The sequence below is a fragment of the Bubalus bubalis genome, chromosome 24 (assembly GCF_019923935.1).
Source record: "Bubalus bubalis isolate 160015118507 breed Murrah chromosome 24, NDDB_SH_1, whole genome shotgun sequence".
In the NCBI taxonomy this organism is placed as follows: domain Eukaryota; kingdom Metazoa; phylum Chordata; class Mammalia; order Artiodactyla; family Bovidae; genus Bubalus; species Bubalus bubalis.
In genome coordinates this window covers 40901791-40915715 of record NC_059180.1, presented here as the reverse complement: position 1 = coordinate 40915715, position 13925 = coordinate 40901791, and the positions used below count along the sequence as shown (strand labels likewise).

The 13925-nt window shown below is 56.4% G+C and overlaps 1 protein-coding gene across 3 annotated transcripts in view; it reads left to right on the top strand.

Moving 5' to 3' along the window:
- Positions 1 to 13574, top strand: part of CRAMP1 (cramped chromatin regulator homolog 1) — a 45095-nt gene extending 31521 nt beyond the window's left edge. For 2 of the 3 annotated variants that reach the window (XM_025275288.2, XM_044935933.1), the window contains exons 11-21: positions 752 to 929; positions 2730 to 2911; positions 3004 to 3078; positions 4753 to 4834; positions 5773 to 5877; positions 5989 to 6167; positions 6705 to 6767; positions 7257 to 7488; positions 8241 to 8405; positions 8963 to 9108; positions 9831 to 13574. In XM_025275288.2, coding sequence (XP_025131073.2) covers positions 752 to 929; positions 2730 to 2911; positions 3004 to 3078; positions 4753 to 4834; positions 5773 to 5877; positions 5989 to 6167; positions 6705 to 6767; positions 7257 to 7488; positions 8241 to 8405; positions 8963 to 9108; positions 9831 to 9995 — 1572 coding nt within the window. In that variant the 3' untranslated portion in view covers positions 9996 to 13574. The remainder of the gene's footprint in view (positions 1 to 751; positions 930 to 2729; positions 2912 to 3003; positions 3079 to 4752; positions 4835 to 5772; positions 5878 to 5988; positions 6168 to 6704; positions 6768 to 7256; positions 7489 to 8240; positions 8406 to 8962; positions 9109 to 9830) is intronic. The other variant, XM_025275289.2, reaches the window with a different exon arrangement.
- The last annotated feature ends 351 nt before the right edge of the window (positions 13575 to 13925 follow it).

Below are 13925 nucleotides of genomic sequence, written 5' to 3'. Positions count from 1 at the left end.
AGCTGGGTAGGGGCTGGGCTGGGTGGAGTGTGGCCCGGGGACCTGGTGGGCAGCTCCTTGGGAGGTAGCTGGTTGGAGTGGTCTGGAGTTCCTCACCAGGCTCCTGATTGAGGAGCAGTGGCTGTGATGGCCCTGGGAAAGGGCAGTCTGCTGGGTGGACCTTGCTGAGGCCAGCGAGCAGAGCCCCCACATGGGCCGGAAAAGTAAAGCCAGCTCTCCTGGCAGGAGAGCAGTGGTGCTGGGGGCCGGGGGGTGAAGTCACAGGCGTGGTGAGCAGAAGGGGTGCCTGTGTGGTGGGGGCCCGGGCACTTGATGGCAGCCAGGCCGGCAGGAGCCGTGGCCTCAGGCAGGCCCACGAAACCCCTGAGGTGGGGGTTTTGTCTCCGCAGAGGGCTCTTTGGCTGTGCTTGTGTTTAGCTTTAGAAATTACTCTTGTGTTTCCTTTCTCTGACTCACAGAAGAGGCTTTAAGAAGGTGAGTCCCTGTGGCTTGCTGCTCGGCATCCCCTCCTGTCACTGCAGGGTACAGCCTGTCTGTGCCACCATGGCAGTGAAGGCAGAGGGCTCTCAGAGGACAGCGGCTGTTTCCCTGGGGGCCTGGGGCACTGACCATGTGTCACGGCGTGTGATCTCTGACCCTCTGCTGTTCCTCCACGCTCAAGTGTATTTCTGTGCCTCTGTCCCGGGCACTTGCTCCAGAAGCATCATCCATGTGCTGAGTTTGCCAATGTCATTGCCCTTTTCTGTCCCAGGCTCCAGAGACGAACACTGGCTCCACAGCCTCCGTGAGGCCCGCCCAGGAGGAGCAGTCAACCACGCCGCCAGGAAAAGTAGTGACCGTCAGCTCCCGCAGCCCACGCTGCCCCCGAAACCAGGCTGCCCTCCGCCACAGCAAGGCCTTCTCGCCCAGCTCCATACCTTGCTCCTCAGGTGAGGCTCGGATGGCCACATGCGGCCCTGGGCCTGCAGGGGCCTGGGGCTCCACTGTGTTGGCTACAGGCTGGTGGATGGCATGCAGGTAGAGAAATCACCACCGCCTCACAGGGAGGGGAGAGCAGGGCCCAACATAAAAGCCCTGGGGTACTGGGTGTGGGAGCTGACAGGAGATGTGGGGGACTTGCCTTCTGAGGTCACCAGGAGCCTCTGTCCTGCTGCTGGTGGTTTAGAGCCTGAGGAGGGCTGGTTCTCTCTGGGTCTTAGAAAGGCTGCTTTTCTTTTCCTCTGAAATAATAGAATAATGAGGCCTTCAGTTAAGGGATTCCCCACCAGCTGAACACAAATCTTGGAAAGCAAGACTGGCCTACCTGCTGGTCCACAGTTGTGTCTGGGAAGTAATTGTTCAGGGTCTCTTATTCGGTTATGTGGCACATAAAACCCCAGGAGAGAGAAAACCCGTTTCCCTAAGGCGTCGATTTACTTGCTGTTTTTATTAGGAAAAAAAAACGTCGTTGTGGCTGGCATTGTTCACTTTGCACGATTCTAAAGAGCGACACTGGTGGAGGGTCAGGCTCCCTTCTCCTGCCGTCCGTGTTTTCTGTTCCCCTCCTGGTGTTGGTCCTTCTCTGGCCGTGGCCCCCTGTGGGGCAGCCACAGACTCTGAGCCTGTTGTCCTCAGGGCAGAGGCACGTTCATCAGAGTTGAACCAGGGTGGTGCCAGCAGGTAGGCTGTATGGTCTTCTCCACCTTCTCTCTGGGCTTCAGTTTTGTGATTCTGTGAACTCTTAAATATCCACATTTTTCCTTGATTGAGGATGCTTCTGGCCCAAGGCACCTGCAGTTCTAGAATCCTGACAGGCATTGGGAAAATACGGTCTCTGGACTGTGTGTGTCGATTTAGCCTCACAGATTTGCAAATAAAGAACAAAGAAAGGGAACCCATCTCTTCCATGAAATAAGCTGCAGCAGCAGCTGTGATGAAAGCAGTGAGCAGAGTCCCCAAATGTTGTTAAGTTGCTCAGTCATGGCCAACTTTTGCGACCCCATGGACTGTAGCCCACCAGGCTCCTCTGTCCATGGCATTTTCTAGGCAAGAATACTAGAGTGGTTGACCATTTCCTCCTTCAGGGGATCATCTGACCCAGAAATTGAAACCGCATCTCTTGAGTATCCTGCATGGGCAGGCAGATTCTTTACTGCCGTGCCGTGTGGGAAGCCTGGAGTCCCCAAATAGTAGTTCATAAATATTTTGTCCTTTTATTTTTGGGCCTTTCTTCTGTATAATCAGACTAAGACCAAGAGGATCAGTGGATCATGGTCCATAGCTTGCTGGTTGTAAATAAAGTTTTATTGTAAACTTTATTTAAATAAAGTTGTAAATAAAGTTTTATTTTATTTACACTGCCACTGGCTCACAGGTTGTCTGTGGCTGCTTTTGTGCTGAGTTCAGCAGAGACCATGTGCTCAAGGCTGACTTCTTGTCTGGCCGTGTCCAGAGAGCATTTGCTGACCTCTGGTCTAGACTGGATGACTTGGAAGGTGCATCTCCCCTTCCACTGAGGTCAGCAGAGGTCAAGGAAAGCTCTGATGTGCTTACTTGGTGAGGACCAGAATTTCAGGGAGAGGAGAAGAAAAGCAGCTTCTGAGAGGACAGATGGATATACAGGAGATTTCTCACGGACAGCAGATAGGGTCGTTAAGAACCCCTTTCCGACCTTCTTCCCGGTGGACGCGCCTCTGCACTGGTGGTGCTGCTCCGGGAGCACTGCTGCCATCTCCCTTCTCCGTCTCCAGGTCTGAGAAACCCTCCAAGGCCCCTCTTGGTGGCCAGTCCCACCAGCACGGGCAGCAGCGATTCAGACGGTGGCCTTTTTGCTGTCCCAACAACGTTGCCACCCAACAGCCGGCATGGAAAGCTCTTCTTTCCCAACAAGGAGACAGAGCTGACATTCCGGCAGCACCTGAGCTCTATCAGCGTAAGTGGGCCCGCCCCCCGCCCCCCACCCCCGGCTGCCAGGCCGCCCAAGCGCGGACAGGGCGCACTCAGCCCAGCACTGTCTCCCCGCAGATGCAGTCGGACTTCTTCCTGCCAAAGCCCAGGAAGCTGCGGAACCGGCACCTGCGGAAGCCGCTGGTGGTCCAGGTCAGCACCCCGCCCACCTGCACGCCTCCTTGAGGGCTGGCCCGTCCCGCCGGCCAGGCTGCTCAGAACACGCTTGTGTCCTCCTGGGTTTCAGGTTTACCCTGTGAAGTGGGGAAGTCCTTGTTCTTTCCTCCTCCTCATTAATAATTAGGACAGAGAGAGTAGTCACAGCGACTGTAAAGAAAGAAAGTGAAGTCGTTCAGTCGTGCCCGACTCTTTGCGACCCCATGGATAGTAGCCTGACCCAAGCTCCTCCGTCCGTGGGATTTTCAAGGCAAAGAGTACTGGAGTGGGTTACCATTTCCTTCTCCAGGGAATCTTCCCAACCCAGGGATTGAACCCAGGTCTCTCACATTGTAGACAGAGGCTTTACCATCTGAGCCACCAGGGAAGTCACAGTGATCGTAACTGTACCTGAAAATAAAGGTAGATTCAGCACAGCATGAAAATTGCTTAGAGAAAAGACAGAAAGTTTTAGGGATTTGGGTTCCAAGAATGTCTGAGATTGGACTATATTTGAGGCTCTCAGAACATCTATTTATAAACACGTCAGTGGAAGCAGTTGGCAAGGTTTATGGGTTGGCCAGAGGCCAGACCTCTCCTGGGCTTGTCGTCATGAAGCTGGGAGCACCCGTGGATGCGGCCTGCAGACCCACAGGGGAGAGCCGGGTGTGAGAGGCACAGGAGAAAGGGGGCATTTTTACGTGGAGGTGACAGATTAAGGAGATGACGCTGAAAGAACTGTAGGCTTGGAAATGGATGAATGTTTGTGAATTAATGCAAGGTTCTCCTTTTACTAGATGCAGAAATCTGTTCCTCTTTTGGAATTAATTTATTTAGGAATGAGGGATTGCATCATAGACCTCAGAAAGGAAGATGTATTCCAAGTGCCCCATGTTTTTTGTGCACCCTGATATAACATTGGGGTGTTTAATTTTTAATGTATTTGGTTAAATACATAGACCCTCCGCCCTGGATGAGGGAGCGCACTTCCTGGCTTGGAGGATGCGCTGCAGCCCAGCATCTCAGCCAGGACACCCTTGCGGCCTGCCTGTGGCTATTTTGTATTGTTTGTCAACAGCTTTATTGATACTTAGGAAGCCTGCCCATTTAAAGTGTACAGTTCAGGGTTTTAGTATGTTCATGGGGTTATGCAGCCCCCTCATGCCCCAAACAGAACCTCGACCTGTTACCTGCACTGCTCCCTCCCAACCCTGGAGCCACTTCCTGTCTCTTGGGAGCTGCCTGTTCTGAGCATTTCACATAAATGGAATCACACTTCATTTGTGGTTCCTTCACTTAACGGTTTTTGTAAAAGTTTCGCTGGCACACGGCCCTGCTGTGCATGGCTGCTTTCACAGCACCAGGGTGGACACAAGTAGCCATAACAGACACCACGCGGCCAGAGCCTGCAGGTTCTACTGCCTGGCCCTTTCAAAGAGGTGCAAGGCTGGCCAGGGATCCGGGGCCTCTCACCTCATGGACAGTCAGCGCACCGGCTCAAGGTGCCTGGCATTGCCCAGGGAGGCCCTGCTGTGCACACAGACCTGTCACGCCTCCAGCCTCCCTGGCTGACACACTCTGTCAGCGTTTCACATCGACAGCCGGCAGCGTCAGCGATGAGCCTGCTTCTCGCAGCCGGTGGTGGTCACTCTGCCTGTTTTCCCTCCACAGAGGACGCTGCTTCCGAGGCCATCTGAAAACCAGTCCCACAACGTCTGCTCCTTCTCCATCCTGTCGAATTCCTCTGTGACAGGTGGGCACCGTGGCTCCTCAGGAAGCTTTCCTTTCCTCGCAACCCTGACTTGGGGAATCACAGGCGTCTGTCCCCATGGCTCTCTGAGTTACCTTCCAGGCTTTCCTGGGTCCATTCTATCAACGCACACACAGGGTGCAGCTGCAGGGGGCAGTGGGCCCAGGCAGTGGTGTGGGCAGGCAGCTGTTTACTGCTGAACAGTGGTTTGCAGGCAGTTTCCTCCCCAGGTGGGCTCTCATGGCCCTGGATGGGGTGCTGTGCTCAATTCACTTTAGAGAAGGGTCTCTTGTCCACCCTGTCCATGAGGTCTTCAGGCGTTTAGTGGGGTACGTGAGTCCGTAGGGTGTATAACTCACACTCCGTGCTCCCCCAAGCTCAGAGGGGCCCCTGCTCTTTGAAGTGAATCTTAAGCAGTGAGATTCCTTCAGTGAAGCACGTATTCCATGCTTTATCCTATCGGTCTTCATTTCCCAAGACCCAGACAGCAGTCAATGGCTTTTTCTCACACCTACTTTTCAATGGCAGAATGCCTGCCAGGAAGGAGCCAGGTGGAAGAGACAGAATTTTGGCCCTAGGTCTGAGGCTCTGACCATCTCAGAGGAGTCTGTGACTCAGCTCAGGGAATAGCCACCGTTAAAGGGCTATTCCTGGGGACGACAGCCATGACCACAGCCATTCAGCAGCCCCAGGAGGCGCAGTGATGCCGCTGTCATAGGCAACAGTGCTTTCTGCCCATTGGGGCCCTCTGTGACCGCTGACCTCCTCAAGTTGGCAAGTGTTAGGACATTAAGTGGTTTCCAGCTCGGCTCAGCTCTGTGGTCGGGACCATGGCCGTGCAGGAGACTGGTTGGGAAGGGGAGTGTGTGCAGCCCTGCTGCATGCCCAGCAGCTGTTGGCCTGTGCGGCTGACATGTCTGCCTCCGCTCACATCCTCACAGGGAGAGGCTCCTTCCGGCCCGTCCAGTCCTCCCTGGCCAAAGCAGCTGTGTCCCGGCCGATTGTGCCCAAGGTCCTCCCCCCACAGGCCCCGGGCCCCCTGGCCAGTAAGTCTGCGACTCTGCCTGACGTGTACACGAGGCCTGCATGTGGGGGTCCCCTCTGTGTGGGCGTCGGGTGTCACGGGAACAGAGGCTTGCATGTTGCTCCTTCTCCAGGTGCTATCGACCTAGCAGCTAAAAGTGCTGGCATCATCCCTGGGAGCCCCCTGCCAGTCCTGGACACGGATGGCTTGTCCGGCATCGCCCCGCTGTCTTCAGATGAGGTGACAGCGGCTGTCACGGGGCCAGACTCCACTGGCCCCCACCAGAATGGAGACCCACTCCCCGCCGTAGGAGTGAGTGTGTGTAGAGGGCTTCTCCACGCTGCCACCAGCTCCAGAGGTGGCACGTTAGGGTCCAGTCCCTGAGAGTCACAGCCACAGGCTGAGGTGGTGTGGGACTCCAGCTCTGCTCTGGAGGGAGGAGGTCACTGAACAGGGAGGCCAGGGCCTGAGTGAGGCCACATGGCGCAGTGGGCGAGCCATGGACGGATACAGAGCGGGTGATGAACCCAGGACTCGAGGCCACTCAGGCGCTGCCTTGGCCCCCTGCTCTGCAGGCGGCCCCTTAGGACCGCAGAGCCAGCCCCGCCTGGGTACTATGAGCTGGACCTCTTGCTGTGGCAAGTTGGCTGTGGACTCACAGACGGTCTTCAGTGTGGGGCGGTGCGGGGGGCGCGCTCTGAAAGCAGCGGGCTGTCTTGCCCCCGGGAGCGGCTTCCATCCCTCAGTCTGTGTTCTGCCTGTGAGGGGCTGTGGGCTGGAGCGGCTTCCCCACGGCAGCCTGGCACTGGCTGGCCGGCACTCACCGGCGTCCTCCTTGTGTTGCTATAGGCCACAAGCGACCCATTCATCAGCGTCCCCTCGAGGCAGGAGCCGGTGGCCGACGGTTTCCAGGTAGAGTGTACTGCTGACTGCTGAGCAAAGTAGCTGCCCCATACCCCAGGGAGCGCCAAGTCCCACCTCGTGGTCCTGCTCATGGGCCTGGACTTCCCCCTCTCCATGATGCCCAGTGGCCGTGCCCCCCTGCACCTGCCTAGATCATGCACACGTGGCTCCCATTTCAGGCTGCCAACTTCCCTCTGCAAGTTGGCTGATTGAGACACAGTCCTTCAGGGTCTTAAGTTTTCTGGGCCAGGGAGAAGAGTTCTCAGCTGGGTGTGGAAGCAGATCCAGGCCATGTTGGCCTGGCCCCTCAACTCTGTGGTCCTCCAGGGCTTCTGGGGGCAGTGATTCCCCAGGGGTGTTTCCTGGTGGGAGAGTGTGGGGTCTCTGTCTCTCTTGCTGTCCTCGTCCTCAGTCACTGCTCTGCGGGGCCTGGTTGGCTTTCATTCCTCGATATGGCTGCCTGTTGCGTCGTGTCTCAACAGTGCCTTGTCTCCACAGAATCCACCTGTTCTCTCCTTGTCTGAGCTGTCCAAGGCCCCTGTCCACAATGGGCTCTCCACACCGCTGCCCCCATCGGAGGCCTCCAGCACCCGGCTCTCCCCGCCTAACGTCTCTGCCCTGCTGGACATCTCACTGCCCGGCCCCCCCGAGGACGTGCTCTCGCAGGGAGAGCCCGCCACACACATCAGTGACTCCATCATCGAGATTGCCATCAGCTCCGGCCAGTATGGTGAGCCACAGGCGCTGCTGCCGGCCTGCCAGACTCAGTTCCCTTGGGGACCTGACCTCCCGCCTGACTGCCGCCTCTAGGCACCTTGTTGTCCGGCTCAGCTCTTCTTCTGGTCGTTGAGCCTCTGCATCTTTGAGGCACCGCCAGCCTTGGTGGGGGCGGCACTGGCATACAAGGCCCTTGCGGGCGGGACCTGAGCCATGGTGGTCTGGAGTAACTGCCCGGGCTTTGGGATACAGAGGGGCTAACGTGGCGTCTCTGGCCTGGGGATCAGGCAGGCCATCTCCTCACCGGCTCTGAACTGGGGTGATGCCTATTGGCTGGCAGGTTCTAGGGGGCGTTGGGCTGGTACCTTTGGGCTTTGGCTCCCCAGCTCCCGGAGATGGTGCCACAGAAGGCAGTGTGGTTGGCACCTACTGGTCGAGGCCAGCCATGGATTCAGAGCTGAGTCAGCAGCTGGCAGCACGTCACCATGGGCCAGTGACCAGCCCCTTTGAGTGTGTTCCCTTCCCTGGGGCCTTGGGGACACCAGGCAGCTTGCAGGGCTGCTGTCGGCAGCAGCAAGAGGGCTCAGGTGCCACCTCAGCACAGGCCGCCTCTGTTGTGGCCAGTGTCCATGTCTGATGATGGGTGTGTGTCCCGGCTGTTGGGGGGCCCTAGTTGGGTCCTGGGCCTCCCAGCTCAGCTGGACATGCTGTGCTCCCTCAGCCATTCACCCCACGTGGTGTCTGACCCCAAACTTTGGTCGACAGGTGAAGGAGTTCCTCTCTCTCCAGCAAAACTGAATGGCAGCGACAGTTCCAAGAGCCTGCCCTCCCCGTCCAGCAGCCCCCAGCCAGACTGGATCGCCTCTCCCACCCACGACCCCCAGTGGTGCCCTAGCGACCCCACGGACTCGTCACTGAGCAGCTTGTTTGGTGAGTCTAGGGACACTGGGATGCACAGAGCTGGCATCTGGACAGCCCCAGCGTTGGGTGCTCGGATGTTGGGAAGGAGGTGTTAGAAGACCCACCAGCTTCCATCTCCTACCCAGAGGCGCTCCCGTGGCAGGTCTGGGACCCGCACACTTTGCATTTGTCGAGCGTGGCCAGGGTGTGCACCAGGCTCGGAGCAGGGCAGGCTGGACCCTGGCAAGCCAAGCCAGCACCAGGGAGGGCGTGACACCTGGCAGCCCAGAACAGACGGGGGCTCTGGTTTGGGTGGCACTGGGGGCTAGTCCTCTCACGAGTTCTCTGCTCAGAAAGTCCCAGGGAGCAGTGCAGAGCCCACGTCAAAGGGAGATCGCAAGCCTGGAGTTGCATGGAGGTGGGCGTGGTGGCTGTGCTTTGGGCACGGCAAACCCCCGGGCTGCGGTGGGCCCTGCAGGGCTCCCCACGCACGGCAGGGCAGGTGTGGCCTGACACCTCCAGCCGCAGCACCGGGTTGCCTGGGGGGCCCGGGCCCAGCTGCTCAGGCCCCTCCCTCCTTTGTGCAGCGAGCTTCATCTCCCCGGAGAAGAGCCGGAAAATGCTGCCTACCCCTGTCGGGACCAGCAGCGGCACCTCCCTGCTGGGCCCCAGCCTGCTGGACGGGAACTCGCGAGACTCCTTTGTGTCCCGGTCCCTAGCCGATGTCGCTGAGGTGAGTGCCTGTCCTCAACCTGAGTCTGAGCACTGGCCCCCACCCCAGATTTGCCAGGCCCCTGAGCAGAGTGCCGAGTGGGGCCTCTTGGGGCTGGGCACTGCTGCAGGCCCTGAGCAGACTGGTCAGAGTCCCCGTCCTCGTGTGGCCGACTGTCTGGTCTAGCCGGGACCAGCTCTGCCCGCAGGACCCCATCCTGATGCTGGAGGCCCCACTGTACACTCGGGTCTCCACCTCCACTCTGCCTCACTCGCTGTCTCCTCCACCATCTTTGCTGATTCTTGAACAGCTGGCTGCTCCCACAGGGCCTCTGCACTTGCTGTCCCTTCTTGCAGGCATGTTTCCCTCAGGTCTTTACACAGCTCACTCCTGCACTTCTGCGCACACCCTGCCTCAGAACGCCTGTGTCACGCATACCCACGCAAACTCCCTCCTCCACTTGCACCTCCTCCAGGCAGCCTTGGAGTAGAACCAAGCTGCTGCTCCCTTTCTGCCCCTCTGGCCACTGACCATCCTCCCAGAAGTCTCATGTGGGTGGGGTCCTGCCACTCTGACCCGACTGCCGGGCAGTGGCACTTGTTCACAGAGTGAGGTTCACAGTGACGACCCTGCGGTTGTGATGTGGCTCCTGGGGGGACTCTGACCCTCACCATGGAGGGACACGCACTGCAGTCTGGCCGTGGTGTCCAGCCACCTGCTGACAGGCCTCCCCGTCCCCGCAGGTTGTGGACTCGCAGCTGGTGTGCATGATGAACGAGAACAGCGTCGACTACATCTCCCGCTTCAACGACCTGGCCCAGGAGCTGTCCATCGCCGAGCCTGGCCGCCGGGAGGCTTTGTTTGACAGCGGGGGAGGTGGCCCCCCAGTCACGGACCTGTCCCAGTGACAGTGCCTCGTGGTGGGGGCAGCTGGGGGCTGCGAGGGTGGTGGACGGGGTTGGTGGTCCTCAAGTGTCCAGGGGAACTGTCTTCAGACGGGAGGAAACGCAGGTCAAGTTGGGACTTCCTGGAGACAGTCTGAGCAGAGGCATTTCTGCACCCAGGACGTGTGACGTGCACACAGCCCCGTCCTGCCGGCCAAGGAGAGGGGCCAGGACATGCAGAGTCTGGCAGGGGCAGCATCGGCTGTGGCTGTGGCATTGAGCCACCCGTGGCAGGGGCATGGGTCAGGGCCTGTACAGTGCCCATACTTCCACCTTGGCAGTTGTGTTGGATGTTTAGGGGTTTTCTTTTCAAGAGGAAGGAGCGTTGGGCCTGGCTTTCGTTGTTCTGGCTTGGGGAGCTGTGACTTCCTGCTCTCTGCAGGGAGGCTCCAGGTTGTTGCTGCCTTCTCTGCCAAACCCTTGCCATGCTCCAGTGGTCCTCTCTGCAGCCGGAGGACAGCTGGGTGTGGCCTGGCTCTGCCTGGTGTTTGCACCGTGACACAGCGGACACTGCAGGGGACACTCCAGTCACAGGGCAGCAGAGGGTCCTGGGCAGTGTAGCGAGTGCCGTCTCTCCAGAAATCCTGGTCCTACCTAGTGCTTCCCTCATCTGGGCTTTTGTCCTGGCTGACTCAACAGGACAGGGAAGAGAATCATGTCTTGCTGTGGGCTGTGTGGACTTCCTGCTAAGCTGGTCAGAAAATGTTTTGCTTGTATTTTAAAATGAATTAGACGGTGGAGACATTGGAAGAACAGGTCCCTGCTCAGTTGGTTTCTTCCCCGCATCCATCTGCAGGTTTCTTCTCGGTGACCTGAGACATTGTTTCTCTCACTGGGGGATCCCTGAGCACTCTTTTGACTACAGATTAGACCTTCCTGATGACCTTGACTCTCTGACACCTTCCTCCCTGGCGTCTTAGACAGATGCCCTTTGCAGGAGAAGTTCTCTCTTCCTCTTGTGGACGTCAGTGCAGAGTATGCCCAAGTGCACGTATACAGTCCTTTGCTTGCACTTTGCCTCATGGTTTTCTGTTTCTCTTCCTTCTTTCTGTCCCTTCCGGAATCCAGGTAGGGATCAGACATCAGGCGCAGTCAGTGTGCCGAATCCACCTCCCTCTGGTGTGCTCCTTGTGCTGCCTTGGGTGACCAGCAGGGAGTCCAGTGTCCAAGTTTTCCCCAGTGGAGCTAATGGGGCTTCTCTGCCTTCTCAGACTCGGTGGGCCCAAGGTGCAGACTGCCCTCCAGGTACACCCCTTGTGGGCAGGCGCCAGTGCTGTGGTGCTGGACTCCCAACCCATCCGCTGCCCACCCTCCACCTGGCAGCTGCAGGCAGTGTGGCTTCTTGAATCTGGCCCAGCCCACCCTTGTTTGTGTTTGTCCCCTCGCCTCCCCCCAGCTCGCTGGGGACCTGCAGCCTTCCCAGCCAGCCTGGCCTCTCTGGCTCCTCCCCTGCCCTTGAGACGAGTTGAGCCAGTATGCAAGGCAGAGCGGAGGGTCCTCAGCATGTGCCTGAGGAGAGGCCACTTGATCGCACTGCCTCCCCAGCTCCCTCCTGCGTCTTGAGCTTTCCCAGGGCTCCGGCCTGCCAGGGGTCTCCCTCTTTCAGCTCTGGATCTGGGCACAGACATCAGAGGAAAAACCTGTGTAGGCAGCTACTCTGGGCTCGTGAGAAGAGTCCCAAGCCCCTGGAGGTCTGAAAGAAAGGGGCGTGGCACCACTTTGTGAAGGGAGACAGACAGCAGTATTTGAGTCCCCAGTCTCTCTAAATTACCTTGTGTTTTGTGATCAGTGTATCAGCTTCTTGAAGTTAGCACCTTATCGAGCCAAACAATATCAGGTCTGTCTCTGGGCATCTGACTCTGCTAGATCTACAGTGGGCTGGGCTGAGGTTAGGCCACTACCAGTTTTCTCCTTTCCCCACTGTCTGGGACCAGCGATGCCAAGTCACATTACTGCACCCATGGTGGGGGCAGTGCCCAGTGGCAGCATGCCCCGCGCTGGGGACCATAGAGACCCAGGCTGTTCATCCATCAGGGGGCGCCCCGAGGCGGTTGGTGGGGAGGTCAGTACCTGTCACCTGGTGATGTCTAGCATGAGGAAAGCCCTGGAGATTTGGATCAGCCTTTGTCAACCCTTTACTCAGCAGCACCTCCCACCTGCGTCTCTCGCATAGACTCCTTGTGGGGGTAGCTGACTGGCCAGTGTCTGCAGTGGGGAGGTGGGTTCCCGAGGCGAGGATTGACTCTTCTCACCTGTGAAGCTGACATGATTCAGAGAATGCTGCTTCTCTAGCAACCAGACAGCTGTAACTGTTTGCTTGCCATAATAAGGGAAAATGGTGTCACATGTAGCATTAAGAAGTTGGATGCATTTTCTCCCAGCCTAAATAATTATATATGTATACAAATAGGCAACTGTTGCATTCAAGGCTGGGATTTTTCAAAAGACCCAAGTGGAGAAGCCTCCCATTTCCAGCATCTCCCTCTGCCTTTGCAGTGGAAGGTGTGATCGTCTCTGTCTGCACTTGTAGCTGCCTTTGTGTGTTGAAGTATGTTGTGATTAAGACCAGGTCAGTCTCAGAAAAGGCTTTCCCTCATCACTGACGTCATCAGGGATCTTTCTGCTGGCTCGTCTCCCCTGAAGAGTGAGACTGAACAGCCCCTGCCTCTAGGCAGTTGTTTTTGTCTTGCTTCTTCATTGTGAATACTCAGTGATGAGCAGCCCATTCTTCAGAAGGTAGAGAGGCCAGCTGAGGGTCCCCTGTGTCTCCTGGGTGTAGAGTACTTGCTCAGGGCGGAGGGATTTGGAACCCTTTCATGGGCTGATCCACTCGCTTTCCCGCATCAGTCCTGTTCTCCATTCTGTACCGCAGCCTCATTACTGGTGGTGTCTCTTCAGTTTAATAGCATCTTTAACTCAGTCACACCGCTGAATCTAAACATGTGCAAAGAAAGGCCACAGAATAAAAAACACTTGAAACAAATGGGAGAAGGAAACTGCCAGTTGTTTTTTTTTCACGTTGAAATCTATCCCAGGTGCATTTAGGAGGAAACATGGCACTTTTGTCTTAAGAAAAACCCAGAGCAAATCTTTCCTGGCTGTCAGACAAACTCCTAACCCTGCAGTACCTTGTATGTCGTGTGAGGGGAGCAAGTCCTGGAAGCACTACAGCAGCCCGCCCTGCTGTTCTGTAGCAGGATAGCCTGCTCCCGGGCTTCTGGGAAGCAGAGAGAATTGCTGTTTCTTCTAATAATTGTTAAGCCATATCATCTAAAGTTTTCGGCTTGTTTGAGATGTGAATTTGTTTTATAGATTATAAATATACAGTGTATGTATAAAGCAGAATGCCTGTCCTTCCTGATTATTTTTTGTACCATATTGTAAATTATATTATTTATTCTTTACCAATTTGGGGAATAAAAGGTGTTTGGTTATTTAATATAATAAAAGCTGTTAAACTTCTTATGTTTAAATTTCCAGTTGAACTTGTAAATCTGTTTTTATTATTGTGCATAAATACAATACTAATACTTGGTCTAATAATTACTGTTTCTGCTTTTTTCTTTTTAACTGTACACTCTGCAAACAGCCCAAGTGGCCATCATCCGGTGTGATCTCAGAGGAATCGATGGACTGTCTACAGTGTAATTTAGAAACACCACCGCTGAATGTTATTTTATTTTTGTTTTTTCCAACTAGGAATCAGCTGCACGCTTTATCTTATCCCTTGCTTCCCATTTCTTAGTGTTCTTGCCCCCGCGACGTGCAGGACAGAGGAACTGCTGTTCCGTTTCCTTTAGCCATGTATCCACGTGCCATTGACTGACTCGCGAAAACCAGGCTTCTCAGTATAGTCTGGACCGTGCTCACGTCGCCTCTCGGTATGGAAGCCCC